The sequence below is a fragment of the Aedes albopictus genome, chromosome 3, assembly GCF_035046485.1.
Source record: "Aedes albopictus strain Foshan chromosome 3, AalbF5, whole genome shotgun sequence".
NCBI lineage: Eukaryota > Metazoa > Arthropoda > Insecta > Diptera > Culicidae > Aedes > Aedes albopictus.
Window position 1 is genome coordinate 350,117,459 of NC_085138.1, and position 24,548 is coordinate 350,142,006.

Consider the following 24,548-nt stretch of genomic DNA (forward strand, 5'->3'; position numbering starts at 1 on the left):
TTAGTACTTAAAAAATGCTCTATTTGTCATGCACGTAACTTTTAATAATTACTTTTGATTTCGGGTTTTGGTCGGGTTTCGTGAAAAATATATTTTTCGGGTTCGGGTCGGGTTCGGGTTTAATCGCCGAAAACTTTTCGGGTTCGGGTCGGGTCCGGGTCTGTAAAATCTGAAACCCGACCATCTCTACCGTACACATCCTTTCAACAATGTTGTCCAGAGTGATATCTCAACCGCATATCTCCTGCAAACTCGACCTTTGCTCCACGAAACGGACGCAATCAAAGAACACATGCTCCGCGGTCTCGTCGCAGTCCGCGTATTCTAGGCATGCGAGAGAACCTGCATGTCCGAATTTGTGCAGATATCACCTAAAGCACCCAAGATCCGACAGGGAGATCGTAGTGTGCTGCGACGCAAGGCGGACGCAAAGTTTTCTCGTGCCGTGTTTTTAGCTTGCTCCCTGTCAGCGCTTTGAATCAATTCTTCTGATAGAACTCGAATTCCGTTTTTCTCAAAAAGTTGTGAGTTTTCCAAATGAAATGATATTGTAGAAAGTAAAGTGTATGCTGAATAGGATAAATACTAGTGGATGGTGGACACAGTAAAGGCGGAGCGACGCTGCCTTCAAAACGGATGTTTTCCAGCTGTTGCAGTTTGTGTTCCGGAGCTGTGTCAACCAGTGTACGAGATGGATGCATGGGTCCCACTCAAATCCTTGTATTCGGTGAGATCGAACGATTTTGTTCATTGTTTATTTAATTATATCTGGTGTAATCAGGTAAAGGTGTATAATACGTACTTTTTATATCATGAAATGCATTCTATAAATGCTTTCTCGCCAAGGGAAGCATCCTATGAAACCCCATCCAACTTCCAACTTCAGATATCTATGAAGTGGCCCAAGTTCTTGGACATATTCTGAGTAGATATCTAATCAACATTTCCTCCCCATCCCCGCTGATCGTAAGGACCTGGCCAGGTGTCGAGAGTTCGTTAAATGAAAGGTTTGTCAAGTCCCAGGCAACTTTTCTGGCGCATTTAACGTCTCTATCGACAGCCACCCCAGGATGTGTACGGTCGGCTATGCTATGCTATGCTATGCTATATCACCTAAAGCACCCAAGATCCGACAGAAATTGTGACAAGTGAAGGTTCATCTCGCTCGGTATGAGCCTGTGTGACCATCTACCCTTACAGAAGAAATTAACTCTGCCATTCCAACATAGACGATGCTCTGGCTCATGCCTCTTAACGCCGCGTCGCTCGAAGTACTCTCCATCCTCTGCGACCACTACTAGTGCTATGAACATGCGCTGATCATCCTAAGGCACATTATCCTTGAGGTACTCTCGAGTCGCTCCACGTTTCTCTTAACCACTAGCGCTTTCGACCACGCAGTGGCGCCATACCGTAGTATGGAGACCGCTACTGTCGCGAGCAGCTTACGCTTGCTCGAGACTACTGTTGGGCTATTTGACATTATCTTCGTCATGCGCCCTTTTGCAAGCATATTCCACGTGGCTACCGAGTTACAGCTTATCGTCGAACATGACCCCCAATTGCTTCAGTGAGCGCTTGGAGTTGATCGCGTGCAGCCGCCCGTGGTGACCGCTGCCTGCTGTTCAGTCTTGCAATTATTCACCACTACCACCTCCGTTTTGTGGTGCGCCAGTACCAGCTGTCTCGACTTCATCCAGTCTTCCCCTAAGCCCATCGCGTGCGCTGCTGTTAGCTCCACTTCCTCTATTGGTTCGCCGTATACAACGAGGGAAATATCATCGGCAAAGCCGACCAGCTTCACGTCCGGTGGATGCTTGTGCCTCAATACGCCATCATACGCCGCGTTCCATAGCAGCACCCGACTCAGGATGGAGCCCTGAGGTAAAATTTCACCACGAGATACTTGAAGTTGCACCAGGAGTTGCTAAGGAATTTATCTATTTTTTTCCCGGGAATATCTCTAGGAGTTGCTCGGAAATTCATCCACAAGTTCCATGAAAAATCCTCAAGAAGTTTTTCGGAAATTTCTTCGGGAATTCCACAGGAATATCTCCAGAAGTTCCTAGGAAATTCCTTCAAGAGCTCCTCGGAAAATGATGCAGGCGTTTCTTGGGATTTTTTCCGGGAGTTGATCGAGAATTCTTGCAGGAATACTTTGAATTCCTCAAGTAGCTTCTCGGAAATTCCTACAAGAGTTCCTCGGAAGTTCCTCCACAAGGTCCACGGCAATTGCTCTAGGACTTCCACGGGATTTCCTCTTCAGAAGTTCTTCGGTAACTTCTTCAGGAGTTCCACGGCATTTGTTCAGGAATTCCCTGGGAAACCGTCCAGAAATTCCCAGAAAATGCTTCCAGGAGTTGCCCGGGAATTTATGCAGAAGTTCCTTGGGAATTTATTCAGGACTTCTTCTATAGAATTCTTCCGGGAGTATTTTCAAAGAGTTTCTTCGGGAGGTCTTCGGATTTTTTTCCAGGAGTTCCCAGGATTTTTTTTTTTTGAAGTTTGTTGGAAATTCCTCCCAGATTTCCTCGCGAATTTCTGAAGAAGTACCTTGGGAATTTCTTCAGGAGTTCTTCGAGAACTAATCCAGCAGTTCTACCAGAAAATCCTCGGAAATTCTTCAACTTTGCGAATTTCTTCAGGAGGTGTTCGGCCATTTTCATCTCCTAGGAGTTCTTAGGACTTCACAGGAAATTCATTTAGGATTTCCTTGGATAGTTGTGTGGGAGTTTTTTGGGAATTTATCAAGAGTTTCATGTAAATTCTTCAAGACATTGCACAGAAATTTCTCCGGGAGTTCCTCGGGAATACCTCAAGAAGTTCTACGAGGATTCCTTTAGGAGTTTATCGGAAATTTCTCCAAGAGATCCTCAAGAATTCATCCAGGAATTTCACTGGAATTTCGTTAGGAATTCTTTTGAAATTCCTCGGAAAGATCTCTTGGACTTCCTCGTTAATCTCTCCAGGAGATCCTTGGCAATTTTTCCAGAAATTCCTAGGAAATTGCTTCATAATTTCCTCCGGAGTTGCTCTTCAAGATTTCTATAGAAAGTTCTCTGGAAATATCTCAAGGAGTTCCGCGGGCGTTCCTTCAGGAGTTCTCCTGGGTTTATTCTTGAAAATGCTTGGGCAGTTCTCTACGAAAGTAAAAAGAAAATCGTGTTAAGTACTGTTCCATTTAATTCCACTAAGAATTTGCATCCTTTGACAGATACGTATTTCGACCTCAACTGTAAGGTCGTCTTCAGTGTATTGTACATGACTCCACTAACAAGCCCATGTTCATCATCATCAGTTCTCTACGAGTTACTTAGGAAACCCTGCAGAATTTTTATATGAATTCGTTCAGAAGCTCCTTGGGAATATCTCCAGGAGTTCCCAATAAATTCTTCTTGGAGAACTCTTTGAAGAATTTCTAAGGAATCTCCGAGAAACTCCCGAAGAAATTCCTGATGATTTTCCGACGAATTCCTTACGAACTTCTGGAGGAATTCCCGAGGAACTCCTGGAGAAATTTCTTATATATTCCTGGAGCAATTCCCGACGAACTCTTGGAGGAATTCCCCAAGAACTCCTGGACGAATTCCCGAGAAACTCCTGGAGAAAGTCCCTGTGACTTCCTTTAGGAATTCTCGGAGAACTCCTGGGGGAATTCCCTGGGAACTTCTGGAGAAATTACCGGGGAACTCCTGGAGGTATTGTCGGAGAATTTTTGGAGGATTTTCCGGGGAATTCCTGGAGAAATTCCTGGGGAACTACTACAGGAATTCCCGTGAAACTCTTGGAGGGATTACTGGAGAAATTCGCGGGGAGCACCTGGAAGAATTTGCTGATTATTCCAAGAGGAATTGCTGGAGGTATACTCGGAGAATATATGTAGGAATTCCTGGGAAACTCATGAAGTAATTCTCGGAGAACTCTTGGAGAAATGCCCAGGGAACTCCTGGAGGTATTCCCGGAGAATTTTTGGATGAATTACCAGGGAGCTCCTGGAGAAATTTCCAGGGAACTCTGTAGGATTTTTTTGTGAGAAACTTGTGCAAATATTTTTGGGAAACTGCTGGATGAGTTTCCGGGCATTATTACTAGAGGACTTTTAGGCATTTTTGCTGGAGGAATTCTTGGAGAGTAGACCGTCCCTACTTTTGCAAAAGTTGGAAATGTTTATAGTTCAATATTGCAAAACGCTCGTTTTAGCTGAAAAACCATCATGCCAAAATTTAAAGTCTGTATTTCAAGGCTAAGTACCCCATACAATTTTGAAGAACTTAAAGCCCTGTGGGAGCCCTGTGAGATATCGACTTCAAATTTTGCCATGATGGCTTTTTAGCAAACGATCGTTTTTCCAACTTTTGCAAAAATAGGTACGGCCTATTTCTAGAAATATCCCGTTTAATTCTTGGAAGAATTCCTGGGGAAGCTATGGAGGTATGTATTCCCGGGAGCTCCTGTAGGAATTTACTAGGAACTCCTAGACGAATTCTCGTGGAACTCCTGAAGGATTTCCCGGGGTACTTCTGGAAGAAGTTCTGTGTAGATTCTGAAGAAATTTTCAGGTTTATTATGGAGGAGTTTCCGGAAAACTTTTTTGAATTCTTGAACTTCAAACAATTTTAGAATCAATTCTCAGAAGTATCATAGAAGGAATTCTGAGAGAACTCTAAGGGGAAAACCAGAAAGTACTTCTTGAAGAATCTCAAAAGAAACAGTTGTAGAAGTTACTAAAGGAACGACTTGATTAGCTCCTGAAGGAGCAACTGGAAAAATATCAGAAACATAACAAAAGCTAGGGCATTCCCAGAAGAAACTGCTTAAGGAATCCCACAAGGATGAATCCCACAAACAAGTCCTGTAGGAATTGTCAATTTTATTATTCTTAACATCGTTTCGTGAAAATGCTGTCAGTTAAACAAATGTCAAAATTACTTACGGAAAAAGGAGGAATTTTATTTGAGCGCTCGACTTGGAAACAGGAAACTTACCGACCTTGCTTTAGCTGGTTTGGCCAAAGGGGATGAGGGCCCACGGTCCTGTATCGTGGCGCGGGAACCACGATTCCACGGTCTTCTGCAGCATCTCAGGGGAGCGCTCTGGGAGTGCTGACACGCTCTTCGTTTTTGTAATGACTACCCTGTAGGCATCACCTCAGAGAGTCGTGTTGGCTACCTGGCTGAGATTATCGTAGCACCTTCGTTTACGCGCCGTAATCTCAGCCAGTTTAGCCGCCCTGTAGGCTTCACTTCGTTCCATTCTACCCTCATCTGTGCGAGCTTTATGCTTCCTCCTTCTAGCTCTGAGGCAGGATGCGCGGAGTTCTGCGCTTTCTGGATACCACCAGTATAACGGTTTGCGTCCTTTTCTGGGTAGTAATCGCCTTGGCATTGCGGCGTCACATGTACGGCTTACGGTTCCGACTAGATCATCGTTGGATAGATCGTCGGTGTTACCCTCCATGAGCAATCGCTCTACAAATGCTGGCTTATTGAAGCGCGAGGTCAGTCATCCCCGATGACGGCCAATGACCTTCGGCTATGGCCGCCTTCCTTCGTATCCCATTCTGTATTGAATCGCCAGGTGGTCGCTGTGCGTATACCTGTCGTTGACCCTCCAGTCTGAGCTAGGGTTTAGTTAGACCCGGGCTCCAAAAGATCCCATCAATGGTGGACTTTATAGTATTCCTACTGTGTTTTTTTTTTGGCACACGGACCAGCCAACTTTCATCTTGCCGACTGCAGTCGCTTTGGTTAGCTCCCCTACTGGGAGCTTGATTGTGGCGATCTGCATGCCTGCCGGGCCTTTCTTCAGACATATCGGTGCACTTGGTGCATCAACCTCGCACTGATGCTTCTGAAGAATCGCTTCCGCCGTCAGGGCTCTCATCTGCTCCCTCTCGCCAAGAACCTCATAGGCTAGTGTTTTGGAGGAGGTGCCCTTTTTGGCCGCCTCCTTCGTCAGCACTAGCATCATTTCTCCGATCCTGGTGCGCCGGATACTTTTCAAATCCGTGCCCAGCGGTGAGAGACGATTCTTGTACCGCATGGTCCTCAACACATCGGCGTAGGTATTCGCCTCGGTTTTGAAGACCAGCGCGTCACTCCTTTTGCGCTTGCGGGCTGGCTTCACTTTGCTCACTTCTCTTCTCTTTCCAGCCGTAATCCAAGGGTTCTCCTTCCCATGGCTCGGTTGACCACTCGCATTCTTGTGGTTGTCCTCCTCGAGCTTGGTTTTCCTGCCCCTTGTAGGGCCTGCACACCGCCGAAGATCGTCTTTAGCACGCGTCGCTCGAAAACTCCGAGTGCTTGCAGGTCCTCCTCGAGCATGGTCCATTTCTCGTGTCCGTAGAGCACCACCGGTCTTATAAGCGTTTTATACATGGTGCATTTGGTGCGTGGATGAGTCTTTTAAGAGCGCAGCTTTTTCTGGAGCCCGTAGTAGGGCCGACTTCCGCTGATGATGCGCCTTCGTATTTCACGACTCACATTGTTGTCAGCCATCAGTAAGGATCCGAGGTAGACGAATTCTTCTACCACCTTGAAGGTATCCCCGTCTATCGTAACATTACTGTCGTATTCGAAATCTAATATGATTATTTACAAAAACAAAATTCTAATTCTACGTCGACCGTTCTTCGTAACACTCGTCATATAACTGAAGGGAAATTTATATCGATCCGTTCGCTTCTTTTTCTTCCCTTGAGTTCATTTCAGTATCTGTCATCAATACACACTCAACGTAAACTACGTAAAGGTGATTCGATTTTACTCATTACTATCCGCTTCGTATTCACTACATTCGCCTTCTTCTCTACTCTTGTGACGATAGAATGAAAAAAAAAATCATCATCATCATCATCATCATCATCATCATCATCATCATCATCATCATCATCATCATCATCATCATCATCATCATCATCATCATCATCATCATCATCATCATCATCATCATCATCATCATCATCATCATCATCATCATCATCATCATCATCATCATCATCATCATCATCATCATCATCATCATCATCATCATCATCATCATCATCATCATCATCATCATCATCATCATCATCATCATCATCATCATCATCATCATCATCATCATCATCATCATCATCATCATCATCATCATCATCATCATCATCATCATCATCATCATCATCATCATCATCATCATCATCATCATCATCATCATCATCATCATCATCATCATCATCATCATCATCATCATCATCATCATCATCATCATCATCATCATCATCATCATCATCATCATCATCATCATCATCATCATCATCATCATCATCATCATCATCATCATCATCATCATCATCATCATCATCATCATCATCATCATCATCATCATCATCATCATCATCATCATCATCATCATCATCATCATCATCATCATCATCATCATCATCATCATCATCATCATCATCATCATCATCATCATCATCATCATCATCATCATCATCATCATCATCATCATCATCATCATCATCATCATCATCATCATCATCATCATCATCATCATCATCATCATCATCATCATCATCATCATCATCATCATCATCATCATCATCATCATCATCATCATCATCATCATCATCATCATCATCATCATCATCATCATCATCATCATCATCATCATCATCATCATCATCATCATCATCATCATCATCATCATCATCATCATCATCATCATCATCATCATCATCATCTTCAGCGCTCGCACTTCCACATTTGGTGTTTCTGCTGGAGAAACTCTCTCCCCCAGCAGATCCGGTGGGAAACCTCACTCTCCCATCCGGCAGAAGCGCTCGCACTTCCACTTTTGGTGTTTCTGCTGGAGAAACTCTCTCCCCCAGCAGATCCGGTGGGAAACCTCACTCTCCCATCCGGCAGAAGCGCTCGCACTTCCACTTTTGGTGTTTCTGCTGGAGAAACTCTCTCCCCCAGCAGATCCGGTGGGAAACCTCACTCTCCCATCCGGCGGAAGCGCTCGCACTTCCAAATTTGGTGTTTCTGCTGGAGAAACTCTCTCCCCCAGCAGATCCGGTGGGAAATCTCACTCTCCCATCCGGCATAAGCGCTCGCACTTCCACGTTTGGTATTTCTGCTAGAGAAACTCTCTCCCCCAGCAGATCCGGTGGGAAATCTCACTCTCCCATCCGGCGGAAGCGCTCGCACTTCCACTTTTGGTGTTTCTGCTGGAGAAACTCTCTCCCCCAGCAGATCCGGTGGGAAATCTCACTCTCCCATCCGGCGGAAGCGCTCGCACTTCCACATTTGGTGTTTCTGCTGGAGAAACTCTCTCCCCCAGCAGATCCGGTGGGAAATCTCACTCTCCCATCCGGCGGAAGCGCTCGCACTTCCACATTTGGTGTTTCTGCTGGAGAAACTCTCTCCCCCAGCAGATCCGGTGGGAAATCTCACTCTCCCATCCGGCGGAAGCGCTCGCACTTCCACTTTTGGTGTTTCTGCTGGAGAAACTCTCTCCCCCAGCAGATCCGGTGGGAAACCTCACTCTCCCATCCGGCGGAAGCGCTCGCACTTCCACATTTGGTGTTTCTGCTGGAGAAACTCTCTCCCCCAGCAGATCCGGTGGGAAATCTCACTCTCCCATCCGGCATAAGCGCTCGCACTTCCACGTTTGGTATTTCTGCTAGAGAAACTCTCTCCCCCAGCAGATCCGGTGGGAAATCTCACTCTCCCATCCGGCGGAAGCGCTCGCACTTCCACATTTGGTGTTTCTGCTGGAGAAACTCTCTCCCCCAGCAGATCCGGTGGGAAATCTCACTCTCCCATCCGGCGGAAGCGCTCGCACTTCCACATTTGGTGTTTCTGCTGGAGAAACCCTCTCCCCCAGCAGATCCGGTGGGAAACCTCACTCTCCCATCCGGCAGAAGCGCTCGCACTTCCACTTTTGGTGTTTCTGCTGGAGAAACTCTCTCCCCCAGCAGATCCGGTGGGAAACCTCACTCTCCCATCCGGCAGAAGCGCTCGCACTTCCACTTTTGGTGTTTCTGCTGGAGAAACTCTCTCCCCCAGCAGATCCGGTGGGAAACCTCACTCTCCCATCCGGCGGAAGCGCTCGCACTTCCACATTTGGTGTTTCTGCTGGAGAAACTCTCTCCCCCAGCAGATCCGGTGAGAAATCTCACTCTCCCATCCGGCATAAGCGCTCGCACTTCCACGTTTGGTATTTCTGCTAGAGAAACTCTCTCCCCCAGCAGATCCGGTGGGAAATCTCACTCTCCCATCCGGCATAAGCGCTCGCACTTCCACGTTTGGTGTTTCTGCTAGAGAAACTCTCTCCCCCAGCAGATCCGGTGGGAAATCTCACTCTCCCATCCGGCGGAAGCGCTCGCACTTCCACGTTTGGTATTTCTGCTGGAGAAACTCTCTCCCCCAGCAGATCCGGTGGGAAATCTCACTCTCCCATCCGGCATAAGCGCTCGCACTTCCACATTTGGTGTTTCTGCTGGAGAAACTCTCTCCCCCAGCAGATCCGGTGGGAAATCTCACTCTCCCATCCGGCATAAGCGCTCGCACTTCCACGTTTGGTATTTCTGCTAGAGAAACTCTCTCCCCCAGCAGATCCGGTGGGAAATCTCACTCTCCCATCCGGCGGAAGCGCTCGCACTTCCACGTTTGGTATTTCTGCTGGAGAAACTCTCTCCCCCAGCAGATCCGGTGGGAAATCTCACTCTCCCATCCGGCGGAAGCGCTCGCACTTCCACGTTTGGTATTTCTGCTAGAGAAACTCTCTCCCCCAGCAGATCCGGTGGGAAATCTCACTCTCCCATCCGGCGGAAGCGCTCGCACTTCCACATTTGGTGTTTCTGCTGGAGAAACTCTCTCCCCCAGCAGATCCGGTGGGAAACCTCACTCTCCCATCCGGCAGAAGCGCTCGCACTTCCACTTTTGGTGTTTCTGCTGGAGAAACTCTCTCCCCCAGCAGATCCGGTGGGAAACCTCACTCTCCCATCCGGCGGAAGCGCTCGCACTTCCACATTTGGTGTTTCTGCTGGAGAAACTCTCTCCCCCAGCAGATCCGGTGGGAAATCTCACTCTCCCATCCGGCGGAAGCGCTCGCACTTCCACATTTGGTGTTTCTGCTGGAGAAACTCTCTCCCCCAGCAGATCCGGTGGGAAACCTCACTCTCCCATCCGGCAGAAGCGCTCGCACTTCCACTTTTGGTGTTTCTGCTGGAGAAACTCTCTCCCCCAGCAGATCCAGTGGGAAATCTCACTCTCCCATCCGGCGGAAGCGCTCGCACTTCCACATTTGGTGTTTCTGCTGGAGAAACTCTCTCCCCCAGCAGATCCGGTGGGAAACCTCACTCTCCCATCCGGCAGAAGCGCTCGCACTTCCACTTTTGGTGTTTCTGCTGGAGAAACTCTCTCCCCCAGCAGATCCAGTGGGAAATCTCACTCTCCCATCCGGCGGAAGCGCTCGCACTTCCACATTTGGTGTTTCTGCTGGAGAAACTCTCTCCACCAGCAGATCCGGTGGAAAACCTCACTAAATAACATTTCACTACCGATTGCGCCATGTCGTATTCGAAATCTAATATGATTATTTACAAAAACAAAATTCTAATTCTACGTCGACCGTTCTTCGTAACACTCGTCATATAACTGAAGGGAAATTTATATCGATCCGTTCGCTTCTTTTTCTTCCCTTGAGTTCATTTCAGTATCTGTCATCAATACACACTCAACGTAAACTACGTAAAGGTGATTCGATTTTACTCATTACTATCCGCCTCGTATTCACTACAATTACTACCTAGCTAGACGGATCCCGTCGTGTTCGGTTCCGCCTATCAGCATGTACTTTGTTTTTGAGGCATTCATAACCAGTCCGACCTCTGCTGCTTCGCGTTTCAGGCGGGTGTACAGCTCTGCCACCGTTCCAAATGTTCTGGCAATAATGTCCATGTCGTCCGTAAAGCACACAAATTGACCGGATTCTGTGAAAATCGTTCCCCGGTTGTTGAGACCGGCTCGTCGCATTACACCTTCCAGAACGATGTTGAAGAGTAGGCATGAGAGTCCGTCACCGTGTCGCAGTCCCCGGCGAGATTCGAATGAACTGGATAGTTCACCCGAAACCCTTACGCAGTTTTGCATAGGGGCCGTTCATAAACCACGTAGACTTTTTGGGGGGGAGGGGGGGGTCTGGCCAAAGTCTACGCTCCATACAAATTTCAAAATTTTTGTATGGACAAAAGTCTACGAGGGGGGAGGGGGGTGGTCTGAGATGGCCAAATTTTGGTCTACGTGGTTTATGAACAGCCCCATACCGTTCATCGTTGCTTTAATCAGTCTAGTCAGCTTCCCAAGAAAGCCATTTTCGTCCATGATTTTCCATAGCTCTGCGCTGTCGATACTGTCGTATGCCACTTTGAAGGTGATGCGTTGGGATCTGGTATTCACGGCATTTCTGGAGGATTTGCCGTACGGTGAAGATATGGTCCGTTGTCGACTGGCCGCTGATGAAGCCAGCTTGATAACTTCCCACGAACTCATTCGTTTTAGGTGACAGACGACGGAAGATGGTCTGGCAGCATTCAAAATGGTGATCGCTCTGAAGTTCTCACATTCCAAATGGTCGCCTTTCTTGAAATTGGGGCAGATTACCTTTTCCATCCACTCCTCCGGTAGCTGTTCGGATTCCCAGATCCTGACTCTCAACCGGTGCAGACAGGTGGCCAACTTGTCCGAGACCATTTCGATGAGTTCAGCTGCAATACCATCCTTACCAGCTGCTTTGTTGGTTTTCTGCTGGTGAATGGCTTCATTAACTTCCCTTAGCGTGGGAGTTGGCTTATTTCAGTCGTCTGCTGCAATGGCGTAGTCGTTCCCTCCGTTGTCGTGGTTTTTCAGGTGCTCGTCGAAGTGCTGCTTCCAGCTTTCGATCACCGCACGTCCGTCCGTCAAGAGGCCCCGTCCTTATCCCTGCATATTTCGGCTCGTGGAACAAAACCGTCATGGGACGCGTTGAGCTTCTAGTTGAACTTCCGTGTTTTATGGAAACGGCCAAGCAGTTCCATTTCTTCGCACTCCGCTTCTTCCAGGTGTCGCTTTTTCCCCTGAAATAGGCGGGTCTGCTGTTTCTGTTTCTATTTGTATCGTTCCACGTTCTGTCGGGTTCCTTACTTCAGCATTACCGCCCGTGCTGCGTTGTTCTCCTCCAAAATCGCTCTGCATTCCTCGTCGAACCATTCGTTTCGTCGGCTCCTTTCCACGTACCCGATGGTGCTCTCGGCTGCGTCGTTGATGGCTGCTTTTACTGTTCTCCAGCAGTCCTCTAGAGGGGCAACATCCAGGTTGATCAGCATTCAAAACATGGATGACCTTCGACCGATTCGATGCGTTTTGTACGTTGTTATCGCTGCTGGACACTTGGTAGAGGGCGTATCAGGAGCAATCATTGATCAAATCACAAGATTTTTTTACATTGTGGGTTATGCTGTTTAAAATATGTGTGATGATATAGTATAAAACGGCTTTTGAAAACGTGTTGGTGGTCACTACTTAGATCTAGAACAGATTTTCGATAATATCACCGTCTTTTTCGTTTGGACCTGATGTGACGCTACAAAGAAGTGGTGATTGATACCACCATAGAAGAATTGCAAGCAACGATTAAAAAGACGTTGCTAGCACCCAGTAATCAATAATTATTAAAAAATAGCTTTAGCTTTTCGATGCCAGTTTTGCGATAACTTTTGGCGCATTCAAAGTATTCTAGTGCATGTCAATTGAATGTGTAAATACCATGTTGAAGTTTTTACATCTTCAAAGTAGATCACATCCTCTGAGGTGCTGGAATCGATTTAGATTTTTTGATTCTTTTTTTCACTCATGTGTTCTAAGATGGTGGTTGTACATCCATAGAGACGTGTGGTAAGGTACACCGGGGCAAGTTGAAACGGGTGGGGTAAGATGAAACAGCGGGTTAACGTGATGTTATCTAACCAGGATAAACACTTTAAAGGTCATAACACATAGTTTCTGATTCAGACAATCTTTTGATGAAGGATGATTTTCAAAATTGTATTGAAATCTTATCCAAACCTGTACCCTAATGATCTTTCTTGCTTCGATTCGCAAGTAGTAGGGGAGACTGACGAGACTTGATCCCTGGGGAGACTTGTTCCCCCATGTTTTCTCGGAATCAAAAACATTTTTCTTCTAGCATATTTTTTCCAAAACTACTTCTGGACAAACGACTATGTTTTGGCTACAAGTGATTTCGATTGTATTGCATTATTTTTTAACGGCTGATAGTTTGTTTTCATTCTTTCAAAATTCTTTTAGGCGATTCCGAAAAATCTCAATAACTTTGTGAAAATTGAACCAAATCATGTCTAAATTTCTCAGTACAAAGTTTAAATAAAACACTTACTGCAAACCATGAAAAGGGGGATCAAGTCTCCCCATTTTGAAAATACTGCATATCCTCAAAAATTTATGGAAATCTTACAATTTCAAATGCATTAAAAATTCATCGAAAATACAAGAAAACTTGAAAAGAAAACGAAGAGGAAGCCTCTGGAGTTATTTTCCATTTAGTGGGGCGGACCTGGTGTGATGGTTAGAACACTTGACTATCACGCCGAGGACCTGGGATCGAATCCCACTCCCGACAAACTCACAAAATGTGAGTTCTTCCTTCGGAAGGGAAGTAAAGCGTGGGTCCCGAGATGATCTAGCCTCGGGCTAAAAATCTCGTTAATACAGATAAAAAAAAAAAAAATATTTTCCATTTAAATAAAACATGTGCTCAAAGGAGGATCTTGTGCCACCCACACAGTTAGAAGAAATCACCGACTTCGGTAATGTTTTACCGAAATCTATACAGTTAAGTTTGTTTTACAGAAAAAAAAAATCGGTAAAGGTAGAAACTTTTACCGAAGTTCGTAAGAGTTTGACAGATAAACGATAACATTTTACCGAAATTTTGTATTTTTTTACAGAATTTCGTTAAAAACCCATTACCGAACGCTCAGCGGTTGAGATTTCGGTAAAAATTACCGAACGCGATTAGCTGTGCATTTTTGAAAAATACATCACAAGACATTCCTCCATAAAAACACAATTTTGGAAACTTTAACAATAATTTTAAAGGCCTTCTGTTGTGTATTTATAAACTTGCAATAGTTGTTTATCTGCCATTCTGTATGGAAATCAGATCTAGTTTTGTGTTTTCCTTAAAGTTACAGGTAAATTAAGAAAAAGAGATCAAGTCTACCCAGTCTTTCCTATTAATATCACAGAACAAAAGCCAATTAAAGTTACCGATAAAGTCATGCGGTGATTAAACCTAGTAAAGTGCAATTCCTTGTTGTTGCCATTGGTATCGGTTCGTATTATTCTGTTGCTGATTTTGCGTTACAACACTTGGTAAAAAACACTGACTTCGGTTTTGTATCACCGAAATCTCAGCTGTTAAGTTTGTTTTACAAAAAAAAAATCAGTAAAGTTAGCAACTTTGACCGAACTCCGAGTTTGACAGATAATATTTTACCGAAATTTGGTAATTTTATACAGAATTTCGTTAATAGTAGTTTACGCAACAAGGTGCAGAATGACGATTTTTACAGCACGAGGCGTACATTTATCCAACGAGGCTTGCCGAGTTGGATAATTACGACGAGTGCTGGAAAAATCGAGTTCTGCACCGAGTTGCGTACAACGTTTTTTGCAATTTCATAAATTACCCTTGAGGATAGTTTTTAACAAAACTTTTTCATCAAACTGCACACTGATGTTCATAGCCATGTTTAAGAAAATCTGAACATAACAGGTTATACTGTGCAGTTGTCACAATTTTTCAAAATTGCGTCCAGAAAGCATCAAGAAGTTGACCAAAACTGAAAACAGTGCTGTAATGGTTCATTACGCAACGCAAATCAGTGCTGTAATGAACCATTACAGCACTGTTAATTTGGTGGGGGAAAGTAGGCCTTTTCCTGTCAGATTTGCGTGAGGTAAAACTGCCTATTACGATGAGAAATTGCAAAAAAACCCTTTACCGAACGCTCAGCAGTTGAGATTTCGGTAAACATTACCGAACGCGACTAGCTGTGAATGTTTTTTTTTACAACTGGCTCGTAGGGCCTGCTACCAACCTCCTACTTTTCGGAGGACTAAAGTGCACAGTTAAGCTTAGAGTCCTTCCTTGGCACTCGGACGTTGCCACGCTTTTGTGAGTCGCTCCTACTGGAGCGGAGGCGCTCATGTTTGAAGAAGCAAACCCCTCTTCCCTATCAGCCTTAAGGGTATGCGGTATGGGATTTTTTCAAAGCGAAACGAAACGAAACGATATGTGAAATTTCTGACGCAATGCGGTACGAAACGAAACGAAATTCAAAAATGTTTCGTGAGATCGATACGAAATTCGAATTCACTCGGTATTTTTCGAAACGAAACGAAATTTTCGAAAAAATTCCGCGGAATTTTGCAGTTATATCAAATTGATCAGGAAATGGATGCTGCGTGTTTAATTTTTTTTTCTAGCGTTGTCGTGGCGGTGTTTCAGTTTAGTCTCATCTTCAAGACTTCATTTGCTACAGTTCCATTTCTAGGTTTGTTGCTGGGGCTGCCGTATTTCTACCGTTTCTCACATCAAACCCGACATTGGATTTGTCTTCGGTAAGCTAAAATGCTAAAATAATACATTTATTAGAACAAACATACACATGAAAAATAGAACTACTCACAAATTCGGTGATCTAATTTGGAAACACCTCCTCACAAAGCTTACAATTGAATTCCTATTCGCATGCATTTTATGCAGAATGAATGACTAGGGGTGTTCAAATATCATTCTAAACATTTCAGATAAGTACCCAACTTTGCCTAACAAGGGTGGAGGACCATTTGGGCCCTGGACCGATTCTGATCACTTTGAGCTGTAAGTCAGCCAATATTGTAGCAATTTACTTGGAGTTTTGCACATCTCACTGCGTAAAAAAATCAAGTCATTTGTACAGATGTTCTTTTTCAATGAGTATTCAAGATTTGGAGCAACTTGCTAGTGGAATCTAAGTAGAATATAGTGGGAATTTGAAGTTAAAGTCCTAATGGAGTTAATTACTTGGAAAGACATCTTGGGTATCTAAACTCTAACAATATCTTAAATACAAATAATATTTAAAAAAAAACTTTTGGATTCATTTCTCGTGCAGCTTGTTGATGACGAACTCCAGACAAGCGGAATTAGATAAATATGATGCAATACTTTTTAGAATATGATTGTAATCTCATTAGGTAAAGCCAAATCCTAACTACTTGTTTCAAAAGTGTAACTGCTGATAAACAATCAAGTACTATTGATTTACAACTATTTTTCGTTGATTTTAAAAAATTTGGCCAATTTGCAATAACTTTTGTTCAAACACTTTTTTCCGAAACGCTTTCTTGGCATAGGAATAGCCGGTCAAAGTCGTGGGAAGGAAAGGGTTAAGATAAGTTTAAAAAGACAGAGGAAAATCTAAATAAATTTAAACATTAATTATAAAATTTTTGTTGAATCTTCAACGATTGAGATAAGTTAATAAAAAATAGAAAACTAGTATTGATTTGCGAAGATCAAATTGATAAAGAAGTCAAAATTATGGCCACGCCGATTCACGCCGACGCCGCCGAAAGTGCTCTCGGCGTCACGCCGATTACGCCGCCGACGAATTAAAAAGCGCCAAACGCCGCCGCCGACAGATTTCAAATCGGCGCACACCTCTACCACAGACAAACAGACGTAACACTCTGATAATTCCCATCGTACACCGATTTAACGGTCTTTTTCAAAATTCGATAGTTGGCCAACTGCTCAACCGTGGCGCTTGCATAGTTTTTGTTCGAGTTTGACGTTTGCTCACTACCGCCACCTAGTTGGTGGTCGGCCAAAAATAGTTCTTTTAGCATTGGGCGAATATGTTTCCGTGACTATAATTTCAATCGAAAAATGGTCGAAGTGTTACGTCTGTTTGTCTGTACCTCTACTGTAAGATGCTCTAATATCGATTGTTTATCAGAAACATGAAGCATATGATGTGGAAACATCAGTTTACCAATCAAGCTAAAAAAAACTTGAAATCTACAACCTTCAAAGAAATGATAGATGATTGAATTCATCAGAAAATACCCTGTATAACTCACAGAGAATGCTTACGAAATATATGCGGTAATCATTGAAGCATCCGCAAAATCGATCCGCAATCCGCAAATTCTAAAGATGTAATAAAAACTGTTTCGCAGTTCGGGATTTTCCGCAAAACTCGACTGGAAAAGATTGTTTATTATGCAAAGCGAATTCATTCATAAATTTTAGAGTTACTTACAAATTAGTTTCCTCACTATGCGAAATCCAATAAGAATTCCTGCTGCCGTATATGAGGTTACGTAATCTACAAGTTGAAGGTTTCAGTTAGATATTTCACAACAATACAACATTCCTTACTTACATATCCGTACTAGTTAGGTTACAATTTAAGATTTCTGATCGCTTGTAGTTGTAATAATAATTTTAAGCTGTAATTTTAGTAATAGTTCATTATACATATGTGCATGTTCTAGGGTAGTTTTAATTGCATGATATTTACTTAAACGCTTGAAATTTGAGATCTACAAACCTTTTAGTATGTTAAGCTTAGAATAACGAATTCATTGGCGCGGTAATCAAATATTAATAGAATAAGAAAAACAGGATAATTCGACTTAAATAATTTAGCTTAATCGTTAGCTATTCACTCGCACAAAGTTGTTTATTATTCTCTTCTATTTTGCTGATGTCATCCTTGAGGCATCTGCCAACGACGTGTCAACGATGACATTTCACCGCAGCGCGTCGTCTATCGTACGCGCCGCCTCAGTGTAGACCCGATCCAAAGGGCCTATCGGACGCAATCCGTAACACCCCGACCCGTAATGCCTTACCCTTGAATGGCCTTACTACCCTGTAGAATATCCAGCAATGCCACTTTGATCGCTGGTCTATGGAACACTCCTGAAGACGTCTGGACATCGACTTTCCTCACTTGACCATCCTTTGCCGGGTAGATCTTCACAACTCGGCCTCGTAACCACCCATTTCGGACAGTTTCATCTACGATGACTACCGGGTCGTCTACTTGAAGTGGGCGGACATCGCTGAACCACTTGGTCCGACGAGCAATTGTCGGAAGATATCCTTGGATCCAACGCTTCCAAAATTGATTTAACAGCTGTTGCATCAACTTCCAATTTAGCCGTAGAGGCACCTCTTCATCAACAGGTATCCTCGATGACGTGTTGGCCCCACTCGAACTCATCAACAGGAAATTGTTCGGGGTAACTGCTTCTTCTGTCGAATCCTCCAACGGTACAAATGTTAGAGGATGGGAGTTCACCATCATTTCAGCCTCGGCTAAGAAGGTCATAAGCTCCTCATCGTTCAGATGTTGTCTGTGGTGCAATGATTTGAACGCTTCTTTCATTGAGCGAACCTTTCGCTCCCACACACCACCCATGTGGGGAGCGGATGGAGGGTTCAAAACCCATTAGATTTCTTCGTTGGTGAATATAGCCGCAAGCTCCCGATTGATGGCTCTTGTTTCATTGACAAGTTCGCGGTCGGCTCCTCGAAAGTTAGTGCCATTGTCGCTGAAAATTTTCTGCGGAGCACCTCTTCGGGAAATAAAACGGCGAATCGCCATTTTACAGGCTTCTGCTGATAGCGAATGCACTACTTCCACGTGTACAGCCCGCACGGTCAAACACGTAAATAGTGCTACCCACCGCTTCTCGTTACTCCGACGATGCTTCACTATCAACGGCCCAAAGTAGTCCAGGCCAGTAAATGTGAACGGACGAACGTAAGGCTTCAATCTGGGATGTGGTAGATCCGCCATTCTTGGTTCGGCCGGCTTCGCTCGATAAACCTTGCACCACATACACTGCTTTACTACGTTTTTCACTACGGAACGAACTCTGGCTATGTAATAGCGTTGCCGCAACTCGTTGACGACGGTATCGACGTTAGCGTGTCCATAGCGTTGATGATACTTGTAGATCAGCAGTTCGGTGACGTGATTTCTCCTTGGAACGATCACTGGGTTTTGAAAGTCGTAGGAATAGTAGATGGCAGCATCATTAATACGGCTACGCATCCTCAGCACACCTTCGTCGTCCAAAAATGGGGACAGCTTTTTGAGCAGACTGTTTCTCTCCAACGGCATCTGTTGGTCGCTGGGAAGCTCGGAATTCTTGAGGAGAGTTGCGATTTCACCGGTATACTCCACACTTTGGATAACTCGCCAAACACTTCTTTCAGCCGCCGCATAATCTTTCTGCTCCAAGACTGAAACTCTGCTCTTGGTCATCACTCTTGGTGATGATCGACAACGATGAACGAAATGATACAAGTAGCCGATGTTCTTGAGCAGATCTCCCCAACTGGAAAACTTCGTCAAGTCTACGACGAAGTCGCAAACTGCTGCGTGGTGATTGACCACTCTGACTTCTTCCTGTGGCTCCGCAAACTTCGCTGGTTGACGTGGCCACTCACTTTCTGCGCGATACAAGAATTCAGGTCCCGTGAACCACTGACTGGCTGGATCGAAGCAGGGTCCACTTCCCCACTTTGTACCCTTGTCCGCAACGTTCAAACTCGATGGTACGTAGTGCCACTCCTCCACGCGTGTCTCTGTCTGAATTTCGGCAACTCTAAAAGCTACAAATTGCCGATAATTTCCTGGGTCTTCTCTCAACCAAGCCAGAACGGTCGTTGCATCCGTCCACATGTACCGTTTCTTGACAGGTATTGAGTGATTCTCCAGAACACTTTTAAGCAGTCGCACTCCGATTACTCCGGCACTCAGTTCATTTCTTGGAATTGATTGCGGTTGTAATGGTGTCACTTTCGTCTTTGCTGCTACTAGGGCACAACGTGGCGAGCCATTGTCGATGATCCTAAAATACGCTGCGGCGCAGTACGCTTTCAGGCTAGCGTCGACGAAAACGTGGATTTCAATAGAATCGTAACTGGCCGGGTCATAGTTCGGGAAGTAGCATCGCGGAATTTCAACCTGCGTCAGGTTTGGAACTAGTTTCACCCAGCGCTGCCAGCTTTCGAAGTCTTCCGCCGTTATTGGATCATCCCACGATACGCGAGATCTCCACACGTCCTGGATAAGGATTTTTCCGTGCACAGTGTAGGTAGCTACGATGCCCAGAGGATCAAAATGGCTCATAACCACGCGAAGAACTTGTCGTTTAGTAGGAACGATGACTCCTGTCAGCAACGGTAGAGGATCTTCACGAAATTGTGTATCGAACACGAATAAATCGTCCTTGGGGTCCCATCTCATTCCCAGGACTCGTTCGGCAACCGTAGATTTTTCCACCGAGAAGGATTTCGCAGTTTCGTTGATGTCGGCCCCGACCCGTCGAAGAACGTCCTCGGAATTGGACTGCCAGTTTCGAAGTTCGAATCCAGCCTGGTCGAAAATCCAGCGCACCTCGTTGACTATACGGACCATCTCTTCGATACTGTCTCTGCTATCCAGGAAATTGTCGACGTAGGTTTTGTTGATGATTGCCGAGGCCGCATCTGGATACAGGTCCTTGTACTCCTCAGCGTTTGTATTCTTCACATGTTGAGCAAGACACGGAGAACACGATGTTCCGAAAACTACGACGTCCATTACGTAGATTGTCGGTGCTTGTTCCGGATCTGTCCGGAATAGAAAACGTTGAGCCTGCCTGTCTTCCTGTCTAACCAACAGCTGGTGAAACATTTGTCGTACGTCGCCAACTGCAGCATATTGTCGTTGCCGGAATCCGTACATGACCTTCAGAAGTGGAGTCAAAAGGTCTGGTCCAGTGAGCAGCATTGAATTGAGCGATGTATTTCCGATGCGTGCCGCCGCGTCCCATACAATTCGTACTTTCCCGGGTTTCCGGGGATTCTGGACGATGCCAATGGGAAGATACCATACCCGACGTTGGTCGGAATCTCGTAGCTCGTCCTCAGTAGCCTTGTGGGCGTATCCGCGATCCAGATACTCGTCAATCTGCTCTAACACTTTCATTTTCAGAGCTGGGTCTTTTCCGAGCTTCTTCTCCAAACAAACCATCCGTCGTTCCGCCATTTTGTAGCTATCAGGGAGTTCGAAGTCGTCGCTTTTCCATAACAGGCCGCATTCGAATCTTCCTGAGTCAGTGCGGCGAGTAGTTTGGGCCAAGATCTGCCTTGCTCGCTGATCTTCAGGTGACTCTAAAGGCATCGTAGGGTTAACACCAATGGTTTCTACCGAAAAGTAGTCGTTGACGAGATTGTGAAGAGTCTCGTCTTCATTACAATTGCATACGTGTAGCATGACACGATCAGCCCGTTGTTGTCCTCCTTGTGCTCCTCCGAAAATCGTCCACCCAAGTCTCGTTTTGGCAGCTATTGGTTCCCTGCTACGTCTCTCGCGTTTGTCCAGTGTCAGCTTCAACGCCGCGTTATCTAGTCCAATAAGAACCTTGGGCACCGCATTCGAAAAGCTTCGTACTGGAAGTCCCCTTAAGTGTGGGAATTCCTTGGAGAGTTTCTCATAGTCCAGGCTTTGTTGAGGCAGATCCAAGTGAGGCACGGTTTGGACTTCGGACATGGTATACTCCGGTCCACCATGGACGCCCGAAATGCGCAGCTCAACTTGTCGTGAGGTCGGTTCTTTCCTTGTTACGCTACCGGTCCATTGGATGCATAATGAACTTACGTTACCCTGCAATCCAAGCTCATCGGCAATTTCCTCTTCCATCAGCGTGAGGTTGGATCCGTCATCCAGAAAAGCGAAGGTCAAGACGGATTTCCCGTTACTAGAGAGAATGACGGGAAGTACCTTGAATAGTACGCCGGCTTGCCGTGAACAGTGGGCGTAAATAACACCAGAAGAACCTGCTGGTTGGACGCTGCTGTTGGTTTTCGGTTTCGAGGGATGCAGAAGTTTATGATGCGTTTCTGCACAGCCGTCGACCTCGCATGACTGCTTCATTCTGCATGGCCATTTGCCGTGGCTCCCTAAGCAACGTTGGCACAGCTTCATTTCACCGACAAGACGCTTTCGCTGATCCACATTGAAGCCGATAAACTTTTCACATTCTCGAAGCTTGTGATCGTTCCGGTTGCAAACAGGGCATGGCTTGGGTTTGAAGGTTTCGGACCTAGGCAGAAACTCCTTCTTAGAAGACGATGTGTTATTCGTGTTTCTCGTACTGCACTCGGTCACACGCTTCTCATCGATGGAGTGTGCATTGACGAAACCACCTTTCTCCTTTTTTCCACGACGGCTTTCCTCCTGACTGCTTTCATTTGGCAATGAAACCTTGCACGCAGCAGCCTTAATTGACGTGACGTAATCGCTAAAAGCTTTTAGCGTCACTTGGGGGACCTTCTGCGTATGAAGCCCCCAATCAAGCCGAAGACTTGGGGGCAACTTCCCTACAAGTTCTGACAATAGCATCGGATTCGACAAATGATCCTGCAAATTTGCAGCCTCGATATAGGTTACCAAGTTCCTGATCTCCCTGCCGACGTTAATTAACGTGTCAAGTTTGTTAACGTTCGGAGCAGGAGCGTGTCGAATCTTTACCAGGAGGCAATGAACCAGCTGTTCTGGTCGTCCGCATTCTTCCCGCAGTGTCTCAATAATCTCGGGTAGCGCAGCCGGCAACGTTAGGATGCTGAGAACTTTCTCCCTGGCGCCTCCTACCAAGCATTTCTGAAGCCTGGCCAGGTTCTCGTCCGGCTGAATCCCACACATGGCTGTCGTGGACTCATATGCGCTAATGAACATTGGCCACTCAAGGGGATCACCAGAAAATCTGGGAAGATCGCGGGATACAACTTGACGGGCGGCTAAATGTTGTGCACTCAAAACTCCTTCAGCAGTTGGCGCAGGGTAGAAGCTCGGAGCTTGGCCTGCGAAGGACTGCTGAGTGTTATGTCCAGGCTCCCGCTGAACTTGCGTCGTGTTGGTTCTTATTGTGGCTTCCTGCACCGTATTCGACCGCTGATGTGCTGCATTCAGTGGTCCCCAAGTCGGTATTGGACCTGTGGGCTGACCAGCATTGTATGGTGGCTGATAGAAACTTGTGGGATAACACGCGCTGGCTGGTGGCACGGGATGCTGGCTGACAGTTGGGTATCGATTACCCACGAAACCCACATTAGCATTTGGTGGCCACTGTACGGGAAACGATGCAGCTGGATGTGCTGGAGTATTCAGGTTCATGGCTGGCGGAACGTAGTAACCGGTATTGGGGCGTAAAGGTTGATTAGGCTGTTGGACTTGCTGGGGCACCTTCTGTTGCTGCGGACCTATTGCTCCCGCATGAACTTCTCCTTCAGCATAGGCTTGGGCAGGAACCTGACGTCCCACCAATGGTTCCGCATCTGACAACGCTGGTTCCTTTGGACCTGACTGATTCGTCGGTGGATGCTGTCGTCTGATCGGATATGGCGGAGATGGTTTCTGCTGGTCTTGCTGGAAGACGTCGTGATTCGGAGCTGAGATCAACTGCGCGAACGGAGGGGTGGTAACAGCATTGGTCAATGTTGCTGTTCCTAATGGATCGCAGCCAGCTACCGAAACTACAGCCACAATGCTTGCTTGACCTTGGGCGTTCGGAGGATGAATGCCCGGGGCTTGGATGATGTTTGCTTCGGAGAGTGAACGGTGACTGACAATCTCTTGAACTGCCGTCGAATGATCCGGGAGAATGGTCGACTGACTTGGCGGGACAACTCGCTGGACCGGTACCGCTAACGCTACGTTTTCTGTGGATGCAAGCGGGGTTGATGTTGATGCACCGGCTTGTTGGCCCTCAGCCTTCCCTGGAGTGTCTGTTGACTGGTTGATCCACGTTCGAATCTCACTCTTGTAGCTATGACGACTGTGCCTGCTCCTAAAGCTTGATGTACTTCCCCTCAACTGTCTTTCTGCCTGGATTTCCGACTCTAGTTGGTGTTTTTCAGCTAGAAAGGCCCGTTCTCGCTCAGCCTGCTGGAGTGAAAGGCGGTCGTCGAGTGCTTTCGACTCTTCCAGTTGCCTCAAACGTAATCGGGCACTAGAACTAGAAGAGCTGACGGATATCGCTGAGCTGCTGGTGCCGTCGCCTCGGCTAGAGCAATAGCCACAACTCCAAGGCTTGAGTAACGTCGACGATTGCACTCCCGCACAAGTGTGGTGGAAACGGCTTCCACAAATATCACAAGCGATCATAACTTCGGCGTTGTTCGGGCGGTTACACGCCTTACAGCAACCGGTAGGATGCTTACCTGAACTGCTCATAACTGCGTGGAATCTTCTTGGATAATTTTCGAGTGTAATAAAAACTGTTTCGCAGTTCGGGATTTTCCGCAAAACTCGACTGGAAAAGATTGTTTATTATGCAAAGCGAATTCATTCATAAATTTTAGAGTTACTTACAAATTAGTTTCCTCACTATGCGAAATCCAATAAGAATTCCTGCTGCCGTATATGAGGTTACGTAATCTACAAGTTG

At 45.8% G+C, this 24,548-nt stretch overlaps 1 protein-coding gene across 1 annotated transcript; it reads right to left on the minus strand.

Moving 5' to 3' along the window:
- Positions 1-18,556: 18,556 nt before the first annotated feature.
- LOC134290893 (uncharacterized) lies at positions 18,557-24,334 on the minus strand. Its single transcript, XM_062858117.1, has one exon. The coding sequence runs from the start codon at positions 24,332-24,334 to the stop codon at positions 18,557-18,559; it is 5,778 nt and encodes a 1,925-aa protein (XP_062714101.1).
- Positions 24,335-24,548: the final 214 nt, after the last annotated feature.